Source organism: Grammomys surdaster, unplaced genomic scaffold (genome assembly GCF_004785775.1).
Source record: "Grammomys surdaster isolate TR1022 unplaced genomic scaffold, NIH_TR_1.0 126531, whole genome shotgun sequence".
In the NCBI taxonomy this organism is placed as follows: Eukaryota; Metazoa; Chordata; class Mammalia; order Rodentia; family Muridae; genus Grammomys; species Grammomys surdaster.
In genome coordinates this window covers 17054690-17082154 of record NW_021621323.1, presented here as the reverse complement: position 1 = coordinate 17082154, position 27465 = coordinate 17054690, and the positions used below count along the sequence as shown (strand labels likewise).

The 27465-nt window shown below is 41.9% G+C and overlaps 1 protein-coding gene across 1 annotated transcript in view; it reads left to right on the top strand.

The window, feature by feature from the left end:
- The window catches only part of Sec24d (SEC24 homolog D, COPII coat complex component), a 95200-nt gene that overhangs the window by 62916 nt on the left and 4819 nt on the right, over positions 1–27465 (top strand). Inside the window, exons 11-21 of the mRNA XM_028760472.1 lie at positions 2497–2621; positions 8318–8509; positions 9105–9198; positions 15344–15460; positions 16116–16286; positions 18862–18958; positions 19063–19208; positions 20547–20685; positions 21329–21447; positions 25023–25202; positions 26764–26955. Of these exons, the coding sequence (XP_028616305.1) occupies positions 2497–2621; positions 8318–8509; positions 9105–9198; positions 15344–15460; positions 16116–16286; positions 18862–18958; positions 19063–19208; positions 20547–20685; positions 21329–21447; positions 25023–25202; positions 26764–26955 (1572 nt within the window). The remainder of the gene's footprint in view (positions 1–2496; positions 2622–8317; positions 8510–9104; positions 9199–15343; positions 15461–16115; positions 16287–18861; positions 18959–19062; positions 19209–20546; positions 20686–21328; positions 21448–25022; positions 25203–26763; positions 26956–27465) is intronic.

Genomic DNA, 27465 nt, shown 5'->3' with positions numbered 1-27465 from the left:
ATTTGCTTTAGTGCAGTGGTTCTCAGCCTTCCTAGCACTGTGACCCTTTAATACAGTTTCCCATGTGGTGACCCTCGACCATAAAATTATGTTTGTTGCTATTTCACAACTGTAATTTCACTACTGTTACAAATTGCAATGTAAAGATCTGATAAGCAGGATGGTCTTAGGCAAGCCTGTGAAAGGGTCATTTGACCTCCAAAGGGGTCACAGCCCACAGGTTGAGAACCACTTGGTTCTGTTTGTTTAAATTCTACTTTCAGATCCGGAGATGTTTTCATTATTTCACTCAGCTCTTTGTCTTTTCAGTGTCCATTAAGGCATTTATTCATTTCATCTTTAAGGTTCTTGAGTGTGTTCATGACTGTCATTTTGAAGTTCTTCTTATACACCTTGGCTGAACAAGGCCTATTGCAGTAGAGTTGCTGGCTTCCGGAGGAGCCGTATTGGCTGTTCATGTTTGAGTTCTTGTGCTGGGATCCAGGCATCTGGAATTGTATTTGATTTGTTTCTTGGTGTAGATGCCTGGTTTTGTTTTTGTTAGGTTGATTCTGAGTTCATTGGTTGTTGTCTCCGGCTCTGGATACTAGGCAGGTGTGGCGGCTGTGGGGTTCCTGGTTGGGAACATTTCTGCTGGTCGGCATGTGACACAAAGGACTGGAGATGCTCTAGGGAGACAGGCAGAGATGGGGAGACCCTGGCTCTGCTCCCAGAGGAGGAATTCTCAGGGAACACAGGTGAGGTAGGAGGTGAGATTCCTGCAGGCAAGCCGCAGCATGTAAGAGTAAGTCCCAAGGACCAGAATGGAAGACAAGAAAGATACTGAAAAGTCCCCTACCCGTGTCCCAGTCCGGCATGGGGGTATCAGGTAGAAAGTGTTTCTGCAGGCTGGTGACTGACATGAGGGAACGGAGGTGGATGGAAGGGAAGGTGGTGCGGGTCTGAGGGAAAAGGTAGGGGGGTCCTGGGTTCACACCCAGCAGCCAGAAGAACCATTTTAAAAAGAGAAACAACTGACAGGGATCCTAACTGTCACATGCAGTGTCAGGTCTGTCATGTTTGCTGTCACTGATAGAAACCGGAAGGCAGTGTGGTTAGGAGGAAGTAGAGATTAACTTTACACATGTTGAAAACAAGCCTTAGTGACTGAAGGATTCCCAAAGAGAGACGCTGGCTAGAGTTACGGAGAGTGACTTACCGTGAGTGTCCCGGAGAGTACCAGAATAATAAGACACCATCGGGATTGCCACAAAGAGATGTTGCTTTAACTAGTGAGATTAATTGCTATTTTCATCGGCTATAGTCCACAGTATGGAACGGAGGAGATGAAACTTGGAAGTGACTTAAGCTTCCTATTCCCTGGCTGTTCTGATTTTGGATTGGAAGAGTGACCTTTTCAGATTGATTTTTAAATCTTCCAAGTTCTTATTTGAAATGGAGAATTTTATTAGAACAGTATTATATCCAACCTTATAGTAGGTAAGAACTGAGTCAGAGATCACTTATAATTCTCACCATCTAGCTGTATAATAATTGAACAACATTTTAATTTTAGAACATGTTTATGCTTTATCATCGGATGAAACGCTGCTGCTCTTGGGTCTTTACCCTCGAGTGGAGGTCACTGATCATATTTGCCTGTGGCTTTCTTTTCTAAACATTTTATAAATCCCAGTTGAAAGATCGCTTCCTTCTGAGCTGTTTGGACAGCAGCCAGATCGGAGAACAGTAAGAGCACATTGTCCTGACAGCTGCTTTATGTTCCAGTGACCGTTGCAAAAGCATAGGGAAGGGACCGTCTTTCTTTATCACAAATGTGAAGCAAGTTTTGGAATTCTTTTATAATGTACATTTTTAAGGTATGCAGTTAAATCATAATAGACATTTCCATATCTGTAGTTGAGCGTGGTTATTACAGGTTATATTCCTATAATCCCAACAGCGGGGAGGTTTAGGCGAGAGGATTGACTGTGTTTGAGGCCAGCCTGGGCTACACAGCAAGACCTTGCCTTAAAAAGAAAAATTATCATATATAAAAAAAAAACCAAAGGAACTCATAAGAGAATAGACCTGAGAATCATGGTATTCCCATTTATAAAGTTTGGTTACAACTTTCAAAAAAATGTATAATCCTTTGCAGCATTCTTTCTCAGGGCCCAGATATATTCCCTTCTGTAAGGGAGCGTGTCACATGCAGGGCTGGCTCAATACTTGACTTCCCTTCAGCAGTCATGGTAGAGGAGTCTCTGGAGATATAAAAGTGAGCTATTTCTGTTAAATATAATAAAAAGTTTGTGTCATAACCTGGAAAATAAGCATTTTTTAATCTTTTTATAGCAGTGGGCCACTGGGTTTCCTAGAAAGTTATTTGATCCACAGATGTTATAACCTAAGCATTGAATGAAGCATCTGATAGTCTTCAAGCATTTGTTTATGTTTGATTATGAAATATGCTTACTTTGTATCAACTTCTATGATGTGTTTGCTTCCCTGCAGAAGAATAAACCTCCCAACCCACCAGCCTTCATCTTCATGATTGATGTCTCCTACAGTAACATAAAGAATGGACTCGTCAAGCTCATATGTGAAGAACTGAAGAGTGTGCTGAAGAGGCTGCCCAAGTAAGGGAGCTGCTGCTGTCCTCCTGTGAATTACAGGAGTTCAGCAGACTGGCTGATTAATATCGTTTGCTAGTGAGGACATTATAGTCAGTTATAAATCAAACTGTACCATTCTTCTGGGTATTTAAAACGTCAGAGTGGATGCTTGTAGAAAGAAAAGAAAACAGAGAAAGAAAAACAATGGTAGATAAATGAAACATCTCAAAAATACTTCATCAATTACAGGAGAATCCCAGTTGTAAGTATGTGGGGGAAAACTCTGGAAGCCTGTCCCACAAAAGCTGATAGTGGCAGAGTTCAAGGGTTCCAGAAAACTGAGCAGTTGTCCTAGGACAGATGGAATCTTTTTAGCCAAATTCCCCTCTGTTCTTGTGATATGACCAAGCTCTGTGCTGCTGCTTGGGTGTCCTGGCTTAGCAGTGTGAAGGGAGCCCCTGTTCCCTGTCATTTCAGCGAGCAGCACTGTAGGCAGGGAGGCAGAGGTGCCTCATTCACCTGCAGCCTAAGCAGGTGACCACATCCTGCTCTGATACATTCGTGCTGCAGCTGCTTTTAAAAGGCTAGCTGGCCTGTTACCTGCTTTAGTATGAAAAAGGGAAATAAAACTGATGGCAGTTTTAACCGTGAAAATATAATTGTATATGCGCACAGCCTACATTAAATTTGGCAGAAAGAAAGAGAATAGATTTGCTTTGAGAGGTGAGTGAAGGGTGCACAAAAGCATTTTTTTAATGTAAATAAAACCCTTACAGAGATTTGAAAACTAACAGGAAGTAGCTAGTAGAATCCTTTCATTTTTCTCTCTGGACTTCCCTACTAAAACTAATATCATGGCTAGGTTTTCATTGTCTCTGTACACAAGCTAGCTTTTGGGACTGGAGCTAATACCTAGCATAGAGACAGGGGAGTAGAGGATGTTGCCTTCCTGTCAAGAGGCCCTGAAGAGAGGATGGGGAGCCCAGGACTTGCTTCGTACCCCACACCTTCCACCCTCTCCCCCAGCTTGCTGAGCCCACGGGGAGTAACATCTGTTCTGGACAGGGGTGTTTGGGTAAGGAGGCATTCTTTAGCCATGGTGCTTCTTGGCCTTTGAGTGCCCACCCCTCTGTAGTCTTTCCACCAGAATTGATGCTTTGTCTATGGGAAACTTGACCATGTGGGCTCCGGACCTCCCAGGAGCAGCTCTGTTTGTATCTGTTAAGATGAACTCATAATATTGTTGAGATGGTTTGTAACGCAGGGAGGATGTTTGAAAAACACTGAGGTGACTTCAGACTGGCCTGAGGTGAAAAGTGAGCTGGAACCAGCTGCAGGTTGGCAAGCAGAGGCCCCAGGCCTCAGAACCGCTCTCCCATGGGCTGCTTTAAGTTCAAATCTGAATTTTGCATTTACTTTGTAAGAAACAGAGCCACCGGGCAAGTTTCGGACAGCGAACTCTCCTTTTATAGTCTCCCACTAAGTTAGGCTAACATTCCTTCACCAACAGTCACTCCTCAAGCCCCTCGTTCCTTACCAGGGCAGTGGTGTGAAGTTTGCAGCGTGTTGCTCTAAGATCTGAAAGCACATATTCCATGTTCTCTCTAACCGCACCCCCTGAAGCACATATGTGACTTGGGCAGAAGACTAGAGAGACAAGTTGGAGGTTACAGCTGGTGGCTCTCGACCTTGTTCAAATCTCTCGGAACTATACCTTTTCAACCTAATCGTCTTCATCTTTTAAAAAGAAACCTGGCTGCTTTCTGTCTGAAATTTGTCTTGGTCTCTGTGCATGTGTAGTTTTATTATCTTTATCGTAAGACTGCCCTGTCAATTTGATTTCTCTTTTTGTACTAAAGCAGGCAACATTTTTGTTTTAACATGGCAGACAACAGTCTGCGTGTGCTTGGTGTTCTAGAATGTTCTGAGTCTTCTGAAAAGAGAAGCCCCTTTCTTTTCTGTTTGAAATTGTATCTGGCCTTGAAAAGTTTCTAGATTTTCTGACTGTTTTGGAACAAGGAAGAAAAACTTTAAAATCACTCTTTAGTTATTCATAGCAAGTCATTGGGTTATTTTGACTTTTCGTTTGTTTTCAATCGACATTGAAACTAAAATATTGGAAATGGGGCTGGCAGAATGGCTCAGCTGGTAAGCACTTGCCACTTTATTTTATTTATTTTATTTTATTTTATTTTATTTTATTTTATTTTATTTTATTTTATTTTATTTTATTTTATTTCAAGTGCAAGAGCCTGAGTTCTGTTTCCAAAATACATGTGAGAATACCAAACCCTTGGACTGGCAGCTAATTTAGCATAATTGGCGAGCTCTGGGCCAATGAGATACTTTGTCTCATAGGACATGGATAATTTCCTGAGGGCGACACCCTGTGATGTCTGCTGGCTTTCACACATACCCGGACACACATGAATACACACAACAGTACAAAAGAGTACAGCTGTTTAAAAATACTAAAAATTTGGAATTTTGTAGCTTATCTGCTTCCTTATATCTGCAGTATTGCTTTGCCAGATTTATACTATTAAAGAGTCTGGCTGCAGTAGGAGAGAGGGGAGCTGAAAAGCAAAAGAGTTAGCCTGTCAAACTCTGACATCTTCATGAATTAGAGTCCTTCATGTACCCACAGACATACAGAGTCCTTCATGTACCCCACAAAATTACAGGGTCCTCCATGTACCTCACAGAATTATGCAGGATCATTCTCAGATTTATAGAGTCTTTTATGTGCCCCACAGAATTATTCAAAACCCTTCATGTACCCTAAAGAATTATATAAAATTATTCACATACCTCTCAAAATTATATAGAGCTAATGTGGAAAGACAGAGTTCTTCATGTGATATAATGTATATGTTATAGTGTTGGGGAAATTTTAGGGCAGTTATAACATTGAAGGAAGGTTTTTTTGACAGTTTTGTGTTTGTTTCTCAAAATAAAAGGCATCATTTCTGTGAAGATGAAGGATGTGAGGTGTTCTGATTAGATGCTTTTCTAAAATGGTCATTTAGATTTTCCGTGACCTCTGTGGATCCCACTGTGCTCTTTCCCATTTGCAATATACCCAATCCAGTGAGAGCGATCAGTCTGGGGTGGGGGGGTTGAGGGAGGAGAGAGGGAGTGGGAGGGGGAGAGATGCTTTATTTGGCTCCATTTTAACTATGAAAAGAGAATCACTCGCTCATGATTTATCATACATTTTTACTTGAGCAATGAAAGGTTACTGGGAAACAAAGGGTGAATAAATGATATGCTGGTGAACTGTTTGTCAAGTAAACCCGTGGCTTGTAGCATTTGTTCACTGCACATGTCAGTATTTCTAGCCAGGCTGATTTTAAACCAGAGTTGCCCCATCATGGCTTACCTTTGGACTTCTATTACAAAAGCAGCAGGAAGAAGGGTTTATTTTGGCTCACAGCTTAAGGGCGTACAACATCATAGCAGGGTAAGGCAAGACAGATGGATTACATCTCATCAGCAGTCAGGAAGTGGCAAGAAAGGAATACAGCTCTCTTGAGCCTCTTCCTCCCTCCCTCCATCTCTCTCTCCAGTAATTATTTTTAATTATGAGTATGTGCACATGAGAACAGATTCCCAGAGGCTTCTATAGAAGAGAACTTCAGCTTCCTCTGGAGCTAGAGTTATAAGAAATTGTGCTTGACATGAATGTTGGGGACTGAGCTCAGATCCTCTGCGGGACCACTACATGCTCTAACCACTGAGCTATCTCTCCACCAACCTTTGTCTTCTGTTTCCAGTCTGGGACGCCCCCACTTCTTCCAAGGAGTGTTACTGCTCACATTCAGGATGAGTCTTTGACCCAATCTTGATACTCTGTCACAGACATGCCCAAAAATCTGTCCCTCTGTCGATTCTCAGCCCACTCAAGCTAACAATCAGGCCTAATCATTACAGGCTGTGATTTGCCACCCCAAAGTCCAGCGTGTTTTACCAGCATGTAAGTTATCTTCAACAAAGCTCCAATTTCACCATTGCAATAGACTCTAGAGTGGCCTAGGGGTCGGGGCAGGGGGATTTTCCCTCCATTGGCTTCCGGCTGTACTACACACTAAGAGTCCAGTAAAAAATGCTTTACAGGGATTTAGAAGAGGAAATTACTTCTAGCTGGCGGCCTCAGGAGATTTCACAGAGGAGGAAGAATTTATGTTTGGTCTTGACAAGCAAGACTTTAATAATGGAGACAGGGAAAGCCCAGGAGCAGCATGGTTTACAAGATATAGCTTAGGGCAGCACAGCATGCAGCGTAGCAGCCGTTCATGTGAAGTCACACAGCTCAGGACGTACATGTGTGCACATGTGTGTAATTACACTTGTGTATATGCAGTTCATGAGGACCCTCAGCTTGCAGAGGTCCCTCATGTAAACATTTGCTCACTGCTTTTGCAGCAGGTTATAAGAACCTGTTAAACTTTATCCATTGATCAAAACCACAATGAAGAAAGAAGCAAGACAGAGAAAAGTCAGTTCTTGTCAGCCTGTACTCTAGAGTCTGCAGTGGAAGCTGGGATCTCATTCTGAGATATTTCTTTGTGGACACTTCCACTTCCTTTCTTACTTGTACTCAGATCTCTCATATAAACATACATACACACCCACACACATGCATATACATATGCACGCACTATACACACTACGCACACCACACACCATACACACACAAATGTGCATGTGTACACACTATATACACGTACACACACCACACAGACATATATACATGCACATACTCCCCACCCCCCCACACTTCTCATTCATTGTTTATTTTATTATTTAAGGCTTTTGAGAGGTCTTGTTGTTGTTGTTGTTTTGGTTTTTAGAGTCAATCTCATGTAGACAAGGTTGGCCTTAAAAGAAACGACTTAAGAGATTTCGTCATCTTCTCATGACCATCACAAGGAATCTTGCTTATCAGTGTAATTTACTTGCTATTATGTTTCTGTGGTGTGTTGTTAAGATCTAGCTATTGTTACACTGAGATTTTGTAGGCTGTGCAGTAGAAGAACCTTGCAGGACAGAAGGTCCTTCCCTGATTCAACAACTGTCCTGTCAGTAATGCCAGCATCCCTTTCCTCCCGCTGCATCAGACGTCTCATTGGCTATGCACATTTTATTTACATAAGTGCAATAAGCCCAGGCTGTTCATGGACAGTCTCAGTCTAATTTTCTATGAATTGAAAATAAAGCAGGCATAGTGGCAGATGTCTTTAATCCCAGCACTTGGGGAGCAGAGTAAGTGGATCTCTGTGAGTTCAAGGCCAGCCTGGTCTACATAGTGAGTTCCAGGACAGCCAAAGCTACAGAATGAAACCCCATCTTGAAAAGACCAAAAGTAAATAAAGAAAGAAAAGAAAAAATATATGAGCAAATATGAACAAATGTTTTCATAATATCTAATCCTTGACCCAGAATTTTGAGAATGTTTTCCTTTGTCAACCTGCTTATTTTTTAAGTAATCCCTATCCCTTCCCGCCATGAAGGTCAAGAGAAATTAAAACCAGAACTGTAAAGATGCGTTTCATATGTTCTATAGGAGACATTGATGTTGTGTTTAAGGAGAAGCCTCATCTCACAGGCAGAAAACTGACGAAGGCAAGATGCTCTCCAAGTCTCCACTCAGCACCCTAGAGCAAGTTCTGTGTTCTTAAGAGCTCCTGCCTTAAGTTCGGTTTTGTTTTTCCTCCTAGGGAGGAGCATGAGGAGACATCTGCAATTCGAGTTGGTTTTATCACATACAACAAAGTTCTCCACTTCTTTAATGTGAAGAGTAATCTGGCCCAACCTCAGATGATGGTGGTGACGGATGTCGGAGAGGTCTTTGTTCCCTTGTTGGATGGATTCCTTGTCAACTATGAAGAATCCCAATCTGTGATCCATAAGTAAATATCAACTGTCTTCCAGTTAGATGCAGATCAGACGTGTGTTTGAACCCCCATTGTGTTGCAGTTAACTACAAGTATTGTTTGGCTTTGTCACTGTCTGGGGATGGGGGTGGGGGGACGGGGATAAGGTGTAGATTATACAACTCTTGTCATTTCTGGTAGATTTACTTCTTTCTAGTGTATAGACCATTTTTAAAATATTCACTCTCAAGCCTTTAAGTTCTTTCTCCTTGTTGGAAAGGGAAGGAAATGGGAGCATTTCTTGCATGTGAATATTCATATTATGAGAGGGTATTCTTTAAAGAGTTCTGGATATTATAAGTAGGTAATATAGTGAATCAAAAAGTGTCTACAAAGAAGATCAGTGTCCTATTCAAAGAGTAGGTTTGGGTGGCAGACCATGCTAAAATATTCTTCCCTAAGGGGTGTCTTTATCAGATCGCCCATTCCCTGTGGGTAACAGTTACTCACACATGCTGTTCATCAAGTAAATCCTGTATGTGTTGAGGCTTGAAACATCAGTGATTTATTTTCTGAAGTTTATGACAGACTTGCTGAGCATTAAAGCCTTTTCTCCATTTGTTTTCCTCAGTTTATTGGACCAGATTCCTGAGATGTTTGCCGACTCTAACGAAAACGAGACAGTCTTTGCACCTGTCATCCAGGCCGGTATGGAGGCCCTGAAGGTGAGGAATGACCACCTCGACTTGATAACGTTTGTAACAGAGAGACTTACAAAGGAGGTTTCATCTATGCAATACAGCTTTCATCAAAGCCCTAGGTTATTAGGGTGTCTAAACTTTCCCAGTTTTCAGGAGGAAGTAACCCAAGCCGCAGCCCCTCTCAGTGTTCACACCCCGGCACTGTCAGCATCAGAACAGCTAATGTTGTCTGGATTTCAGCCTAGCCCTTTCCTTTGGCTTTTAGATGAACTGTTTATGGTCTGTTTTTAAAGTTGGCTCAGTCAAATTGGAACTGTAGGATATGAAGAAGAAAATTCCCATAGCGTCCTCTCTGGGTTTTCAAACACACAAGGGCAAGGCCTGGGGACAGTTTGTGTCAGGGAAGTGACTGATGTGCCTGGTCTCATTGACTGGTGAAGTAGAGGTTGTCTTCATGCCCACTGTGGAGGCTGAGCCCTCAAACAACATTTTGTCTTCATAGGACCGAAGACGGCAGTGTTGGCCTTGACAGCTCGTGCCCGAACTCAGTCTTAAAACTGTATTGTTAAAATTAAATCCACACCAACTTTTAAAATAGAGTGACAGGAACAATACAAGCAAACAGGGAGAGTGTTGGTCTAGTCTCTTGAACAGATCTCACGTGAATGTTGTATCTAATTCTATAGTCTGACCTAGTGCCTGATTCTTGTCTAGGTTTTCTGATTCCTGAGTGTTCAGGTATGGCACCAGGAGCACTTGCTCATGGTGTTGTAGGTGTTCTTCAACTGTCAGACTAATTGGCAATTAATGTAAAACTAACAGTATATGCCACATCACATGTGACTTGGAGCTATTAGTATCTACCCCACTGAAAGCTCTGGGAATTGTGACATTACACATCACACATACATGTAAGCCTCTCTGGATTTTTTTTTTTTACTTTGAAGATGTTTGTTTTGTTGTCAGTGATGTTCTCTCCTCCAGTGAGGAGAAGTTCATAAGTAAATCTCTCCACGCATCAGAATTCATAAAGGACTCTGAACATCATTCTACTACTTTAAGACTGGAAGCGACATTTCATGTATGTGCTCATGTCTGAGGTGAATGATGACAAGCTGATATTTGCCTAAAACTTAATGTCAATTTTGAGAAGTCATTGTCCATAACAACAATAATAATATACTCTGAAGTTGCTTGTGTGTTGCTTACTGTAGCGTAAAGCATTCTCTGCTGTCCATTCATGAGTCTGGTTTACTGTAGTTCATGTGTCTTTATATCATTTATATTATTTTTGTTTTATTCATGTTTATTGTTACATTAATGCATATTAATATTATATTAATACTGAAGTATATGAAAACTGCCTTAGTGTTATCATTCCTGTGATGATAGAACGTGACCAAACGAAAGGTTTATTTGGCTTACACTTCCATATCCCTGTTCATCATCAAAGGAAGTCAGGACAGGAACTCAAACAGGGTGGGAACCTGGAGGCAGGAGCTGAGGTAGAGGCCATGGAGGGTGCTACTTTCTGGCTTGGTCATCATGGCTTGCTCAGTCTGCTTTCTCATTGAACCTAGGACCACCAGCCTCAGGGTGGCCCCACCTACAATAGACTGGACTCTGTCCCATCAGTCACTTTTTAAGAAAATATCCTATAGCTGAGTTTTATGAAATCATCATCTTAAAGTTCCCTCCTTTCAGATAACTCTAGCTTGGATCAAGTTGTCATAAAACTGGCCAATATAAAAACATTGATGTTTTAAAATGAGGAAAAAAAACCTTAGTATCCAAACATAGCAGTTCACCTGACTTCATGAATCCAAAGTCAGGTCTAAAATAGCTGAAGATCAGACTTAAGTTAGTATAGCTTACATAAGAAGCTTCTAAGATTCTCACCTGCAGCATTACTCCTGGGACAAAACCTAACGCGTTTGAGGATGTGCAAAGAAGAAACCAGTGTTGAAGAGGCCTTTCATTCACCCATTCATTCTTTTAAACCAATAAAATAAATCATTAAGTGCTTATGTTTTCAAGATGGTCTAGAGACTCTTGTCCTGCTCCTAAGTTTCCTGAAGTGTGGCCAGGGAGATTTAATTCTACAAGACATAGTTCTTCTAGTAGTAAAAACAGGGAGTGGGGAGGCCTAGGGTAACTTGGAAAAGTCCAGGACTATGGTTTGGTCAACAGATCAGGATATCATATACAGAGGACAGAGACAAGATCCTATCCACAATGGACAGGGTGTAGAAACCAAAGAAACATCAAAATGGAAACCCGCTTTATTGTATCTAAGTGAAGGCATTTCAGAACTAGGTTCCCCATTTGATTTACAACTTTTCTTTCATTCAGATAGATACCAAATAAACATTTTATATGTGTATATACATATACAATTATATATGCTACTAATTAAATTATTATATATCACAAATATATATTATATACCTATTATATGTATGACATATATATATATGAAATACACACACACATACACACACACACACACACACACACACACATATATATATATATATATGAATATAATAAACTTCTTAAATCGAGTAGAGCAGATAAAAATTAGCAAAAAACCCCACAGGTAAATTTGTCACAAAGATAAATAGTGACTGTTTGGAAAGTCCTGTGCACATTCTCAAATGTCCTTGAAATATTCAACTAGGGGCTTTATGCTTTTCTGTTGTGCTATGTCTGTAGCATTTTCTAAGCCCAGCCTTTCCCCTTCCCATGAGGTAAAACCTATATTTCCTTCAGACTCTGACACATGCATAAATCAATTACTTGAGAGAGCAACATTAGTAATATTAATCAACCAGCTGCCTCCTTCACTGTCAGTTGAACCAAGTGAAGGTGTGCTGGAGAGACACTTGAGTGGTTAGGAACACTTGCTACTCTTGCAGAGGATCCAGGTTCAGTTCCCAGCACCTCCATGGTGTGTCACAACCACCTGTAACTCCAGGGAATCCTATGCCCTCTTCTGGCCTCCATGCATACTACATGCACATGATATACTTCCTACATGCAAGCAAAACACTCAAACACATAAAATAAAAATAAGTAAATCTTTAAAAACAAGTTTGGCAAAAAGTTGTAGAAACATGGGTGTCAATGGTTATTTCTGCAATCTATCATGACCTGAGTGAAGGTGTTAAGTTCACCTTTAGATAATCCATAATTGGCACCAAAATTCAATTTTAAGATCCATCACAAATACTCCGCTCACAGACAATATGGAATACTTAATGAGGGAAAGACAGAGGCCCAATGTGGGGATATAAAACTATCTTGTCTTCAGGAGGTCTTTCATTTACAGAAGCTTGCTGCTTGCAAGAGATAGTGTCATGAATCCTAGAAGGTCCTTCCTCTAGAGTGGGAAGACAGAGAACGAGACAACTGGTTGGTTAATAATACTAATGTTGGTCTCTCAGAAGGAAGACTATTTATTACATTTAAGGTGAATTTTGCACAGAGTTTTCAAGGCCTGCCCTTCATAAGTAATTTCTACTGAAATCAGAAGAATTTGTGCCATTCATTTTGAATGAGTTCCTCTTGCGAGCACAATCAAATTTTGACAAAGACATCAAATTTTGTAGGGGTGTAAAACCATTCACCAGATAGAAAATGCTTTATAAGTCTGTAGTTAGCGAAAGTATAGCTTCAAAATGAAATGACTAAATAAGAACAAATAAAAATAGCTATGGTATCTGTCTTTACATATGTGTGTGTTGTATTCTTGTAAGTTTTTCTACCTATGTATGTATTGTGTATGTATACAAATGTGAGTATGTGTATGGACATATGTGTGCAGGTGTGCATATGTGTGAGTCTGTGTGTGGTGTGTGTGACTGTGTGGTAGGTGTGTGTATATGTGGTGTGTGAGTGTGTGAGTATATGTGTGGTATGTGTGAGTATGTGACTGTGTGTGTATGTGGTGAGTGTGTGTGTGTGGTGAATGTGTGTGTGTGTGTGTGTGTGTGTGTTTGAAGGCCTGAAGCTGATCTCAGGTATCCTTCCAGATTGGTCTTTTTTTTTTTTTTCTCCTTGAGGTAGGGTCTATCCTGAACTGGAACTTTGCCAATTCTGCCTATCCTTCTGTTTCTCCCAGTTGAGTACTGAGATTATAGGCATCCACTCTTCCTACCAGTTTTATTTTTTATGTCAGGGCTGGAGATCTGGGCTCAGGTCCTCACATTTGAATGGTAAGTATTTAATCTTTTGAGCCATCTCCATAGCCCCAGGCACTTTATACTTTTACAGTGCTGAATTTTTAATAGGCCCTGAGTAGGACAATCAGTTATGTTTATTATGATTAACTGAAGTCTTCCAACTCTTGTTTCTGTTACTATGTCTACTGCATCATGTATGGAATGAATGCAGCATAGAGAAGCTAAGTGGGTTTCCTAAAGCCGCTAAGCTAACACAGTGGCTAAGATTCTAACCCTAGCCTGTAGGAACTAGACCTGTGATCTTAATACCTACAGTACAAATGTTAGGCCTTCTGTGATTAGACACCACGGGTACAAGGAACTTAGTGAATTCTTTAGGGGAATTGGGTGGCACAGACAAGACATATTTTACTTTATATGTTTGAGAGCTGTGTGTGGCTGTAAGAAATATTTTTAGTTTGATCCAATTAAGACAGGAAGTCTCCATCTGATGAAATTTTCTTGTTGCTTTTTACAGTAAAAGATTAGATACTGTCTTGAAATCAGAAACAGAAGGGGAGGGTCATTTATATTTGAGGAAAAAGATGGTAGTGACAGTTCAGATACAAATACCGGCTGTTGCTTTCGTGGTGATTTTAGTGCTGAGGAACATTTTAAACCTACTAAAAAGTAGTAGGCAGTTTGCAAATGCTTTACTGATGCATACTCACTGCAGACAGTCCTCGATTGTTAGATTTCCCCAGCATCCCCTCTTTCCTCTCCCTCCGTAGTTTCTTTCCCTTCTCCAGTATCTGTTCTGCTAACATGTCATATGCACATGTGTGTATAAAACACAGGAGGCAAAAGTGGGAGGAAGTGTGTAGTCTTTCTGAGTCCGCCATATTTAACTCAGTATGATAACCCATCTCCATTTGCATCCATTGCCCAGCAAATTATTTCATTCTGCTGCTTTATGGCAGAATAAAATCCCATTGTGTATATGTTCTCTATGTCCTTTGTCACCTATTGATGAACACCTAGACTGATTCCATTACTTGACTCCCGTGAACAAGGCTATAGTAAGCATGGATTATTTTCAGGTATCCCTGTGGTGCGTGGCCTTAGGGGACTTTGTCTATGTATCCAGAAGTACTATATCTATGTTATCAGGCAAGACAGTGTCACATTTAAGAAAAGAAACTAACTGTTGGCGGTCTTTACCCAGGAATGAGCCTGATTGGATTTGAAGAATCCTGGCCACATCATGTCTCTTTGAACAAAGGCCATTCTCTGTGTGCTGAACAGCACAGCCAACATGGTAACAAAAGGGATGGAGAGGCTTAGGTCTTAATTGGTCTTCTCTAGGAGTCTCACAAGAGAGGAACTGACCCAGAACAGCACACAAAGCCACAGTCCTGTTATTGATCTATGTTCATGTGTTGTTGTTTTCTTTAACTCCTTTTGTTGATTTCAGTGCCTCTCTGCTTCCAGTGAATGGCTATAGATGAGGCCACCACATCTTACCCACACATATATTGCCCAAGTCAGTGGCATGCATGGGTCACCAAGGAGAAATAGAGCCTGTTATGTCAGGGAGTCCATCCTCAGAATGGTTATACTGTTTTCATCAAAGGGCACTTAATTCTGAACAGGCTGAGTACACAGAATGGAAGCAGGTTGACCAGATGGTCCTAAGTGACCTCCAAGCATATTATTAATTTGGTTGCAGGTTGAGTGAAAGTCTGATTGGTAAAGGCAGTCTACCAGCAGTGTTTCTTGGAAAACTCATTCCTGTATGGTGGTGGTTCTTCAGTTCCTGGAGGAAGCTCCACGCTCTTCTCCACACTGATTTGCATTCCTTCTAACAACATACAAGAGGTCCCTCTTGTCCTCTTCCTCAACAGTAGTTTGTTTCTTTCTGACTGGAGTGGGGTGCAAATTTTTCATATATCTATGATTCTCTTAAACGAAATCTTAACCCATAAGTGTTTTGTGTGATTCTGTAGGCAGCAGAGTGCCCTGGGAAGCTGTTCATCTTCCATTCCTCCTTGCCTACTGCCGAAGCACCAGGGAAGCTCAAGAACAGAGACGACAAAAAGCTGGTTAACACAGACAAAGAGAAGGTACTTGGGAACAGTTAGTCTTTGAGGTGTCGCTGAAGCAATGTTAGAAGGGGTCCCCCTCTTCAGGAGTATTTTCAACTGTAAAGGATTTCATGTTGCTAAAGATGGTGATGTCTGACATATCTACATATGATCACACGTCGTCCATATGTGATCTGTGAGACTGTTAGAGACATGGAGGTGGGTATTGCGTGAAGAGGAGAAAAGTGGAGAGGGAACACAGATGCCCCGTGACCTCACTCACCAGAGGATGAGACACTAGTCGTGAAGCAAAGGCATCCAATGCTGAAAAGAAGCCTTTGCTCAAACCTGAGACAGTGCAGCAGCCATGAGCAGTCTCCAGTGGAAGATGCTTCTGGCTGAATTCACACATGTGTCAGTCACACAGCACCATCCAATCCACAGAACTTCATCTGGGATGGTAGATTGAAAGTGGGGTAGGGACACCTCCAGTAAGGGTATTGAAGTATCAAATAACCTGAAGGCAACTGTCTGTTTTGTTTCATTAGCCCAGTCTACCTAACTAGAGGGGGGAAAATCCCATATTTTTTCTCATTTAAAATTTCTAATTAAGAAAAATTTAATAGATACTTAAATTTTAATAAAAAATATATTATGTGGCTTTTCTTTTTATCTTTTTTCATCCTTCCTTCAGATACTTTTCCAGCCCCAAACAGCTGTCTACGAATCTCTGGCCAAGGACTGTGTGGCTAACAGCTGCTCGGTGACTCTCTTCCTCTTTCCCAGTCAGTTTGTGGATGTGGCTTCCTTGGGTCTAGTTCCCCTGCTCACGGGAGGAACGCTTTACAAATACAATGTTTTTCAGGTAAGTGGCAAGCCGCCTGTTCTTCTCAGTTCCTTCCTGTTTGAGTTTTGAGTCTGTCTCTGTCTTTCTCCCTCTCTTTCTCTGATGCTGTCTCTCACGCACCCCCATGTGTGTGTGTGTATGTGTGGTGGGGGACTCGAGTGTATGTATGTGCTGCTTCTGGTGGTCAGGGCAGGACTTTAAGGAGTCAGTTCTCTCCTGCATCTAGTTGGGGTAGAATCTCCCTTGTTTCTATTACTCTATCACTGTGCACTGTCCTGGGCTGGCTAGCGGGCAAGCTTTCTGGTGGCTTCTGTCTGTGCCTCCTGTCTTACCCTAAGAGTTTTGGGATTACAGCTTTGAGCTATCACACCTAATTATTGTTGTGTGTCTGTCTCGTGTGTTTACATGTGGCTCGGGACCAAGCTCAAGCCCGTAGGCTTACACAGAAGTGTTTTTAAGGGCTGAGCCATCTCTCCAGCCCAGCTTAAGTTTGATGCTTAGATCATAGGGTAAGAACGTTGTGTCCCATTGTGGACAACTAGCAAAAGTAAATTCAAGCAATGTAAAACCGCATGGGTTTGATTGGCTTCCCACTGATGTTAGCCAGCCAGTCACACTAGTCATGCGCTTTGCTGTGGGGGAAAGTATACTTCCATACATACAAAGTATAGGGAAGTTAGAGATACCTAAGATAATATTTGAGAATGCAATTGCATGTTTGTTTTAATTGGATGAAATCTGAGGCAGGTTCAGCTCATTACACCCTCTACTCTCCCACTCTGGACTAACATGCCTCCCCTGCATTTGGCGAAGGCATCCACGCCAGTTTAGGATAGGCAGTCACAAGCTTTTCCTGTGGACACTTGTGCCTTGAAGGCTTACTGTATTCAGACACAGAGAATAGACATTGCCTCCTCCTGAGGAGGGGCCTGTCTAGGTCACTGATATCTGTGTTCCACAGGGCAACTGATCATACATAGAGGGGTGTTTTCCTAACAGATGACAAATGCTCATCCTGTTTTGGTTTAAGAGTGATAAAGCAGCTAGTTGTATATTTGCAGTGGACGTTAACTAAGATTGAAGAAGTAAGTAAAGATTGAGAATGAAATACGTTTTTTTAAAAAGCTTTAGGAACCCTTTGAAGACTTGTGGATAAATATAGGTCTGCAGATACACTTGAATATGAGGTCTTAATAATGATAACAGACACTCATTACGTCAGAATTCTGGGTATTCGAGGCACAGTGCAAGCATCTCAGCTCATTCTCCAGTGAGGAACATACATTTGATCAGAAACCTCCATCTTCTTAATAAAGTCCTGGGCGGGGTAGCGCTGGGGTCCCAAATGGGTGAAGCTATTGTCATTGAAGTGAGTTAGCTGCACAGTGATACAGGGCGGTGTTGGCAAGAGGCACTGGATGTCACCGCTGTTGATTTCATCCCCGTATGTGTTTCAGTAGTATGCTAGTTCTGTATAATTTTTGATATAAGCCCTTTACTTGCTTGTCAATATACAGAAGCTTATTATTGATTTCATCATGTTATTAAAAAAGAAGTGCTGTCATAATCCAGTGGGAGAAACCCATTGCAATAAGGACTAGAATATTTTATAATCAGTGTTAGTGTTATTTTTGGCTATGAGTCCCCTCAGCTTTTATGTGCATTGTATAGACTGGATCATATCTTAGCATTTATTTCTTAGCTTTAAAAGCAAAATTTTAATAGCATCTTCCATTAAATAATATTCCCGGGTGTAAATGACGGTCAAGAGCACAGTCAGGCATCTGGTGTGTACCTGAAGTATCTTTTATGAGTACTGTCTGTGATGTCTCTGTTTCCTTTCAGCTTCTCTTTGCTTTGGGGATTGGGAACGCGAGTCTGTGTGTGCCTCTGTGTGTGTGTGTGTGTGTGCACTCACCTCTTGTGCCTTTCTGTGCCTGTCAAGCAGAAATGGTGAGAATCTTATAAAAGTCTACCTGACCAGGTCAGATATACTGCATTGACTGCTGCCTGTCAGCGAGGTCGTGTTCTAGGTGAATCTCAGCTGCACATGGTGCAGTGCTTCATTAGTATTGCTTAGGTGTGGGCTGTGAGCAGCCTTCAGAGTTAAAGAGAGAAGTCAGGAAGTTCAAGGGAAGTGTTTATCCTCCAGACGCTATATGTACTCTGACTGAGCCTTATGCTATGAATATGGTCAAATAAAAGACACCCGCTAACAACCTCCCCCACCTACACCGCCACCCTCATGGTGTCTTTCTCCAGCTTCACTGAATATATTAAACCATGCATTGTTCTCTGTGTCTAACACTAGACCCTTGAGTGACTCGCTTATGCTATTGTTTCATTTGCAAAATAAATGAATATTCCCATCTAAATGTTATGAAGATGAAAAATAAGTAAGGGTTTTATTTATTAAAACTTAAGAGTCACTACCAAAGATCATGTACTTTCATAAGATCATATATGTACATAAGATATCCATGTAAGTATGCTAAGTCAAAATATAAAAAGTGGTATGACATGAGTTGAAAGTAACGTTATTTGAAGTCTTTTACTGCCACCTGGTGGCCACTGATCACACTTTATCTTGTAGATACAGTTGGACAGCCAAAGGTTTTTGAACGACCTCCGGAATGATATTGAGAAGAAAATAGGCTTTGATGCCATTATGAGGGTTCGAACCAGCACAGGTAATCTCACGCACACCATTTCACGTCTCTTCTGCATAGTTATTGTCTCTTAGAAAGATATCAAGATTTCGAGATGCAAATTTTCCTTCCCCCCTGTGCTTTAGGTTTCAGGGCCACTGATTTCTTTGGTGGCATATTCATGAACAACACCACAGATGTGGAAATGGCGGCCATCGACTGTGATAAGGCCGTGACTGTAGAGTTCAAGCACGACGACAAGCTCAGTGAAGATGTCGGGGCCCTGATCCAGGTGACTAAGCCGCCAGATGTGTTCCTCTCTTCATAACAAAGCTCAACTCTTTCTCCAAAGCTTGAGTCCTTAGAGCACTCTTGAGTGGCTTCCCCACAGGTCGATATGTATATGCTACTTATGTGGCACAGCAGTTCTTGGCCTGGCCATCTGCTGTGAAGGGTCAGGCATCAACAAACTGGTTTCTGTGAAGTGTCTGTGTCCAAGGTTCTTGCAGTCATGTGACCCTCCCCTAGTTAGTTCATTTTAGTTAATTTGCCCTTTTAAAGGTACTCCCTCCATGTTCTTCCCTATGGAAGAGCACACCAATTGATTGTCCAGTGCCAGATGGCCAGCCCAGAAAACATGCATACAAGTGACATTACATGTTATAGTGTTTTAGTGAGGAATAAATACATATCCATATATACATGCAATAACAGTTAGTGAGATAAGAGGCCCTGGGTTTTAAGGGGAAAGTGGAGGGGTTAATGGGAGGATTTGGAGAGAGGAAAGGGAAGGGAGAAATGTTGGGATTCTATTAATCTCAAAAAAGAGAAGGAATGAGATGAGGAACTGTGGGAGGGCAGACCAGGATGGGGATAATGTAAAAAAAAAAATTAAAGAATAATACTACTAATAATAAATAAACAAATATATTTATTAATTAATTTTGTAAAAGTTAAAAAAAAAGAGAAAGGTTCTACCTCCCAATGAAGTTTTATTCTAAGGTGCTGGGGGTCAGAACTTCAGCATATAGGGGTCATAATTTAGTCTCTGGGATTATCTAAGCATTATATCATAGGCTAGTGGAATAGGACTTGCTGTGAGTAAATATTAGTTAAAGAAATAAAATAAGGAAAATATAAAGATCATACTTTTCAAACATCAGCTTTGTACTGAAAGGGTAGAGAGACTGGCACTGGATGAGGAAAAGTTTTAATGCTTGGTTTTGAATCAGTGGTGCCTGGGTAGTGGCTATGCTCCAGCAGACCTCAGTGCACCGTAAAATAGCTATGCCCTTTCATGGGAAGGGAGCCTGGGCAGAGCAATGAATGCATGCCAACTTTGTTTCTGCACCTAGATCCCTGGTAGTAAAATCTGTGAAATGCAAGTCCGTGTGTGAAATGTGCACAGGTATTTACATGTGACTAGCTCGACAGCTTAAACCACTGAAATGTTACAGTGAATGAATCGTTCTTTCCCCGGGTATTATTCAATCTTCAAAAATAAAGGAGAAGCACTGGAAATTTTTAGAAATCATTCATCTGTACATATGATTCTATATATACCAGCATGATTAAGTTAGCTAGGCTGGATCTGGTGGGTAATACCCATGCCTCGATGTTGTTTCTGCAGTGTGCTGTGCTCTACACAACCATCAGTGGTCAGCGAAGACTCCGGATTCACAATCTCGCCTTAAACTGCAGCACCCAGCTAGCGGATCTGTACAAGAACTGTGAAACGGATGCCCTCATCAACTTCTTTGCCAAGTCAGGTAGCATCTTGCTAATCTCATAGCTCGGTGATTCAGTCGAGACTCATTGGGTAATTAGTCGGAAGCCAGAAAATACTGCAAGAACCAGTGAAGTCGAAGGTTGGAGAATGGCCAGCTCCTCCAGCCGTAATGAGGGAGACCAGCCTCTCTGGGGTCAGACCACACAGACTTGGCCCAAGTTTTCTTGCTAGTGAGGAGTCTGAGGTGAAATTTAAGTGTGTGAGTGTGCCCTCCAGCACTGCTGACTTACACCAGTGTTGATTGTCTGCGCCCTGATGACTAAGATGGAGGCTGGGTGATTTCCTTGCCCTTCTGAAAGTCTACACTTAAGGTATGGAAGAGAGCATTCCAGCCAGCAGAAGTCAGGACTTGGGGAGATAACAACCTGGCCTGTCTTTTCTGTATATGGAATTCTATCTCTAGTAGTCTCAAGATAGATATGGGTCAGTGTAACCCTTTGCTATAATTAGGTCATCGTCCCTCTTTGCCTAGATCACACTATTTACTCAAAAGAGGAGCAATAAGAGAGCGCTATCCTTGTTTGGTGGTCCGAAGATAACAGCAACTTGTTCTTGGTTATTATCCAAAGAGATAAGTTTCTAAAGCTTTCGTGTCTTTTCTATTTGCGGTTTTGTGCTTCTAGCTTTTAAAGCAGTTCTGAACCAGCCTTTGAAGACCATCCGGGAAATTTTAGTTAATCAGACTGCCCATATGTTGGCATGTTACCGGAAGCACTGTGCCAGTCCGTCTGCAGCAAGCCAGGTGAGGTCCCCACTGTGCTAAGCAGCCAGTATGCACAGAGCAAGTGCATGCAGCTATTGTTCCAAGATGTAGTCAAGTAGAGCATGCAGTCAGGGCAACTGAGGATGCAGCTGTGTGGGGGTGGGGGGATGGTGACCATGGACTTACATACCTTTGTACCCAACATCAAAAAAAGAAACTTGGGTTTTACAAAGTGTCTGAACCAAAAATGTGACAGTCACAAAGACACTGTTTATAAACAGAGAAATGTCACAATATGCTAGTATTCTCTTTTGTTTATAGACCTAGGTATTTTGTTGTAAAATGTGCATGCTTAAATATATTTTAGGCATATAAATAAGGTTGCCATGAACTGATGGCAGTAGTAACAGTGACTCTCTAAAAAGTAAATATAATTTATTACATAAATGGTGGGATTATTTTCATTTAAAAGTTGTATATATAGACCTGGCTGCCCTGCCTCTCCCTGTATAGACCAGGCACTCCTTGAATATGTGGCAATCCTCCTGCCTCAACTTAAACATTATTAATAGAATCGACTTAGAAACAACTGTCTCTGTGCATCATCTAAGTGATTTGAACATTTAGGTAAACCTTGAGCCATTTGCTTTGCTTGTGTCTTCTAAGCACATGCTTCCCTGTGTCAGTAAAGTTAGATGCTGGTTTTCAGGGTTGGATCCTGATTATCTAACTAATTTTGATTGAAAAAAGAATTCTGTGAGCAACTAGTGGAAAATCATTTTCTAATTCATCCTTTGTTAAAGTAGTTACTCCACCTTTGAGAAAGCTGTTAGCAGGAAGAGAATACAAATTCTGCATCTAAATTTACCAGCTGAATGAAGGCAAACAAGGCAAGCATTTCTTAGCCTGCACTTTACAGGGAAGTCCCCTTCCAACCACCTGAAGTGACTACTCATCCCTTCTTCTAACTTCTGTGTTAACAGTTAAGCATGGCTGGGGTCAGTTCTCTTGATTATTCAGGATCTTTTCACTTTGGTGAACTCAAGTTTCAATACTATTGCATAAGTCAGGCATAGTGGCATACATCTGGGGAGGGAACAGGATCAAGGTTCCAGGTTATTGAGGCCTACCTCAGCTCTATGAGACCCTGTCTCAAAAAGAGCGGAAGGAAGGGAAGGGGGAGAGAAAAAGGCAAGCAGGTAGGCAGAATTTGGAAGTGTGCTTGTTTGAGTCACGTGATCCCACCAGGTGCTTATGGAACCCATCTTGGATGGAGTCCAGTCATGAGCACTTTGCGCCCATCCTTGCTACTCATCTTGGATTTCTGGAAGGTACTCTTCTGCCTCTGTAGTATCTCCCCTTTCAGAAGGAGCAGTTGACATAGAGCAGGTACAATTAGTGTCTTCTCTTGAAGTTTATATGCTGGTATCAAAGTGGTTTGCCTTTAAAGACCTTAACTGAAAAAACAATCTTGTTTATCTAAGGGGAAAAGTAAAACATATCATCTCGTTCTGGTTTATAAGCTAGAAGACTTGTGTCTACACCAGATCGTCTGTTCTTATGGCTTAAACATAGAACAAACCAATGTGACACTTGTTTTACTCAGGGTGAGTCAATAGAGATGATTCCTGCTCTTTGAAAATGAGATTTTTTTTTTCCTTCTTCATTTGAGCCTTTCATTGCACCAACAAAGCTAGGGCACTAACACTCGGGGAAGCTAGGGACTAACGATCCAGTGATGCTGGAACACTAACGATCCGATCACCTCCAGCACCCACCTCCAAATACTGGTACACTGAAGACCAAGCATCTTTAGAGCACTTTCCATACCCAGACCCCAACACCAAACTAGACCATCAAGACACACACTGTGATTGTGTAACAGACCTGAGTGGACTACTTTTGCTCAATTGCCAAAGGCAAGTGAAGCCACTTGGATTCGAAATTGAAGGAAGCACCACTCTGACTCAGATGCTCAGCCATGAGAAGCATCAAAGGAATGTTCCAGCAAATGTTCTGGTTTATATAAGTGGATTAATTACCTTTAAGAAAGCTAATAAGCCACTTGTATTATTTGGGAGTAAAATGTTCCTCAAAAGGCAAACCAGGGGCTGAAGAGATGGCTCAGCAGTTAAGAACACTTGGAACTCTTGTAAGGCCTGAATTTGATCTCCAACAACCACATGGTGGCTCACAACCATCTGTGACTCCAGTTCCAGGGGATCCTACGCCCTCTTCTGACTTCTGAGAGCGCTAGGTATTCATGTACTCCAAAGATGTTCATTTGAGCAAAACATTTGCACACCTGAAACAGTGAAGTCCCCTTTAAAAAAAAAAAAAAACAAGACTGAGACTTTAACTACAAAATTGCCATTTTTTTTTTTTTGGTTTGACTTCTTTGTCCTTAGAAAATGCAAAATGTTTTCCAAACTCAGTCAAACAGGGTTCCATGAGTTTTGACTCACCCCTAAACAGTAACTTTCTCTCCAGGGTAATTTCATTATGGAAGAGGGAAGCTCAGGGGAGATTTTACAGTAATAATCTGTGACACATTTTCCTTTTAGCCTCAAAACTATTAGTAAGACTTTTCTTCTTGCTTTCTTCTACTCTTTAATGATGCTTTTCTCCATCGGCTTTCTTTCCTGTTTCTCTTCTTTTCTTCCCTTGCTCCATACAACCCAGCCTCCTCTAGTCAGCCTCTGTAGGGTTGTCTTCATAAGTGCCAAGCTCACCCTGCTGTGGTATTTAAAATGATGGATCTATAAACAACCTGAATATTCCTAGTTGACTTGCGACAGTGAGTAAAATTCCAAGATATTGAAAGGGTATATATGTACTTCTATTTGTGAAGCCAAGGGCATTTATTCTTCATACCATGTTATAAATTGCTTAGAAATGGGACTGGGGCTACTGGCTCTGAAACGTGACCATGTTCCAGTTCCCACATCTTCTGTTTACTCACTTTGGTGCCTCCAAACGAGATCAGACGTTGAGGTGAATCATTCTGGAATGTGCTTGCCTAAATCAGCTAAACAGTTTGTCCTTTCTACTCCTTACTCAGCAGATGGCTAGAAGAGACTTCTGGTATGAAGGCGTATGGTGTAAGATGTGGGATACATCCTGTCAGAGTCCTGAGGCAGCTTTTCTTGTCATTGAGGATTCTGATAATAGACACACACACACACACACACACACACACACACACACACACACACACACTTTTTTCATTAGTAAGGTAGATGGCTAAAGAGCTAGGAAGATTTCTGACAGTAAAGTCCTTGCATCACAAATATGAGGACCTCATTAATCTCCAAAGCCCATATCAAAACGCTGGGCACAGTAGAGGGCTGTGATCTCATGCTGGGGAAGCAGACACGGGAGGATCCCTGGGGCTCACCATTCTGCTGCTCTGTCTTTAGTGGTGAGACTGTCTCAAAGGAAGTGGAAGTCCATCCTGATATGATACCTGAAGTTGTCTTCTGTCCCGCCTGCATGCAGGCACTCGTGCACACACATACACACACACACACACAGACACAAAGAGAGGTAAGCAGGCACACAAAAAGAAAGCTAAAAGTAGGAAAAGATCGTGAAACAAGTGTTTTCTCTTTCAGCTCATCCTGCCAGACTCCATGAAAGTGCTGCCTGTGTACATAAATAGCTTGTTGAAAAACTGTGTGCTGCTCAGCAGACCAGAGATCTCCCCTGATGAGCGGGCGTACCAACGGCAGCTGGTCATGACCATGGGCGTGGCTGACTCCCAGCTCTTCTTCTACCCCCTGCTCCTGCCAATTGTAAGCACGGTCCCTGGAGATGTTTGGGAGGGAAGACTGTGTTGGGGTCTTGTTCCTAAGAAATTCAAAGTCAGAAATGTGCAGCCCGGGCCCGTCGCAGAAGCTCTCAGGCATGTTTATATGCTCAGCGCGCCTGGGGAAGGATGTCAGGAGTCCTGTTTCACTAGCTTGTTCAGATTGCTTTCCTTTCTGCAATTCTCAAGTTGGTAATAATCGATTAAGTAGGACCCTTTAGAAGTCTATAAACAAGCTGGTGCCAGAAAACTTCAATCGGATTCCACATCTTAGGAGACCACTTTACCTATGCTGGGGGAATCTTGCGTGGGCATGCATGGTCTATTTTTCTGTAATGTGTGACTGTCTAAGAGTCACCATGTGCATTCAAAGGCTAACAGATGAACATATACATGAAGGTACCCATGTTATGCAAGAGCCCAGCTGCTTATGTCCTCAGTGGCTCCCATGGCAACGCATTCCTCTCTGTTGAGGTATTGTTAACATCTTGAAAGCCCTGCCCTCTGCCTGGACTCTTTCTTCCTGAGATACAGAAGACTGCTGGTGGGTTGTATACAACTCCTCCTTGATCACAGTGGTTACAGACAGTAGGCACTTAGTAGTGATGTGACCAGTGAGAAAACATGTTAGAAAGAAGGGAGATTAGTTTGATGAATTGAGAAGGTAAAAAAAGAATTATTTCAAATGATCGATTGCCACATAAAATTGTATGATCAATGGTGGATGGGCCAAGGGGTTAGAAACCAGAGTCCAGCCCGTGGGAAGTGTCTCCTTGCCTGAATTCCATCCCTTGGTGGCCCTTGTGTTCTGTGTTTTAGATATCATTTACTGACGGCACATTCCTATCTCTGCATGGGTAGCCACATCTGCCCCACATTTGTTGCCCCCAGACTCAGACATAATCGTCACTGTGCTGCAGTCTCCACCTCGTGACTCTGCTTCTTCCCACCATCCTCTGCTCCAGTCTTCTTGCAGCTCGGAGGTCAGACAGAGTGATCCTATTCGGATAATGGCAGCCTGGCTCTGGGCTCCACGGCCAGTCCAGAGCATCACTGGCCCAGTGTTAGCCTTCTCCACCCCTTGAGCTCTGTCCTCTTCTATCGTGATAGCCACACGGGTCTCTGCTGATCCTCAAACACCCTAGTCAGGCTCTTACTTCAGGACCTGCACCTACGTGTTTCTCTGTGTCTGGAATGTTCTTTTTCTTTCCCCAGGCTCAGCTCCTCACCTTTTCTCACCTCCTCAGGTAGCTTTACTCAACATTACCTTTGTCAGCAGCCTTCCTGTGCACCCTGCCCCCACATTGACACGTATCCTAGTTATCATTTGCTTCCTGCACAGTTCTCAATGGCCTCTACAAGTATGCAAGTCTTATTTTATGTAACAGGTCTTTCTTCCTCAAAAAGACCATTAGCTGCACAAGGCAGAGATTCTTGTAGGTTTTAATTAACTATGTACTTAAAGAGGGGAAGGGGGAAAGAGAAAGGAAATGAGAGGAGAGAGGAACAGAGGCATGGTTCTTAGTCTCTTGACTTTGTCCAAACAGCACACGTTAGATGTGAAGAGTGCAGCGCTGCCACCAGCCGTCCGCTGCTCCGAGACCCGACTCTCCGAAGAAGGAATATTCCTGCTGGCTAATGGTCTGAACATGTTCTTATGGTTTGGAGTGGGTAGCCCACCAGAGCTGATTCAGGGAATATTTAATGTGCCATCGTTTGCACATATCAACACAGATATGGCAAGTATTCTTCAGTTTTATGATAAACTACAAATGTAAATTCTTAAATTTTATGCGCAGTTTTATGATACAAAGAAGAAAAACTGTGTGTGTTTATATAGCTCAATATGAGAATTGTATATTGAGGAATAAAATTTAGAAAGTGTAAAATAATTTACTAAAGTGTTAACCTAAACATGGATTCACTAGAAATTGATAATACAGAGGTTTAGAGAGATGGCTTGGTAGCTTTGAATGTTTGCTGTCCTTGTAGAGGACCCAAAACACACACACACACACACACACACACGAACACAAACAGACACACATGAACACACAGACACACACACGTGAACACACAGGAACACACGCAGAGACACACACGAACACACACAGAGACACATGAACACAGACACTCATACACATACAGACACACATGAACACACACACATGAACACAGACATACACACAGACATACACACAGACACACACATGAACACACACAGACACACACACATGAACATACACACA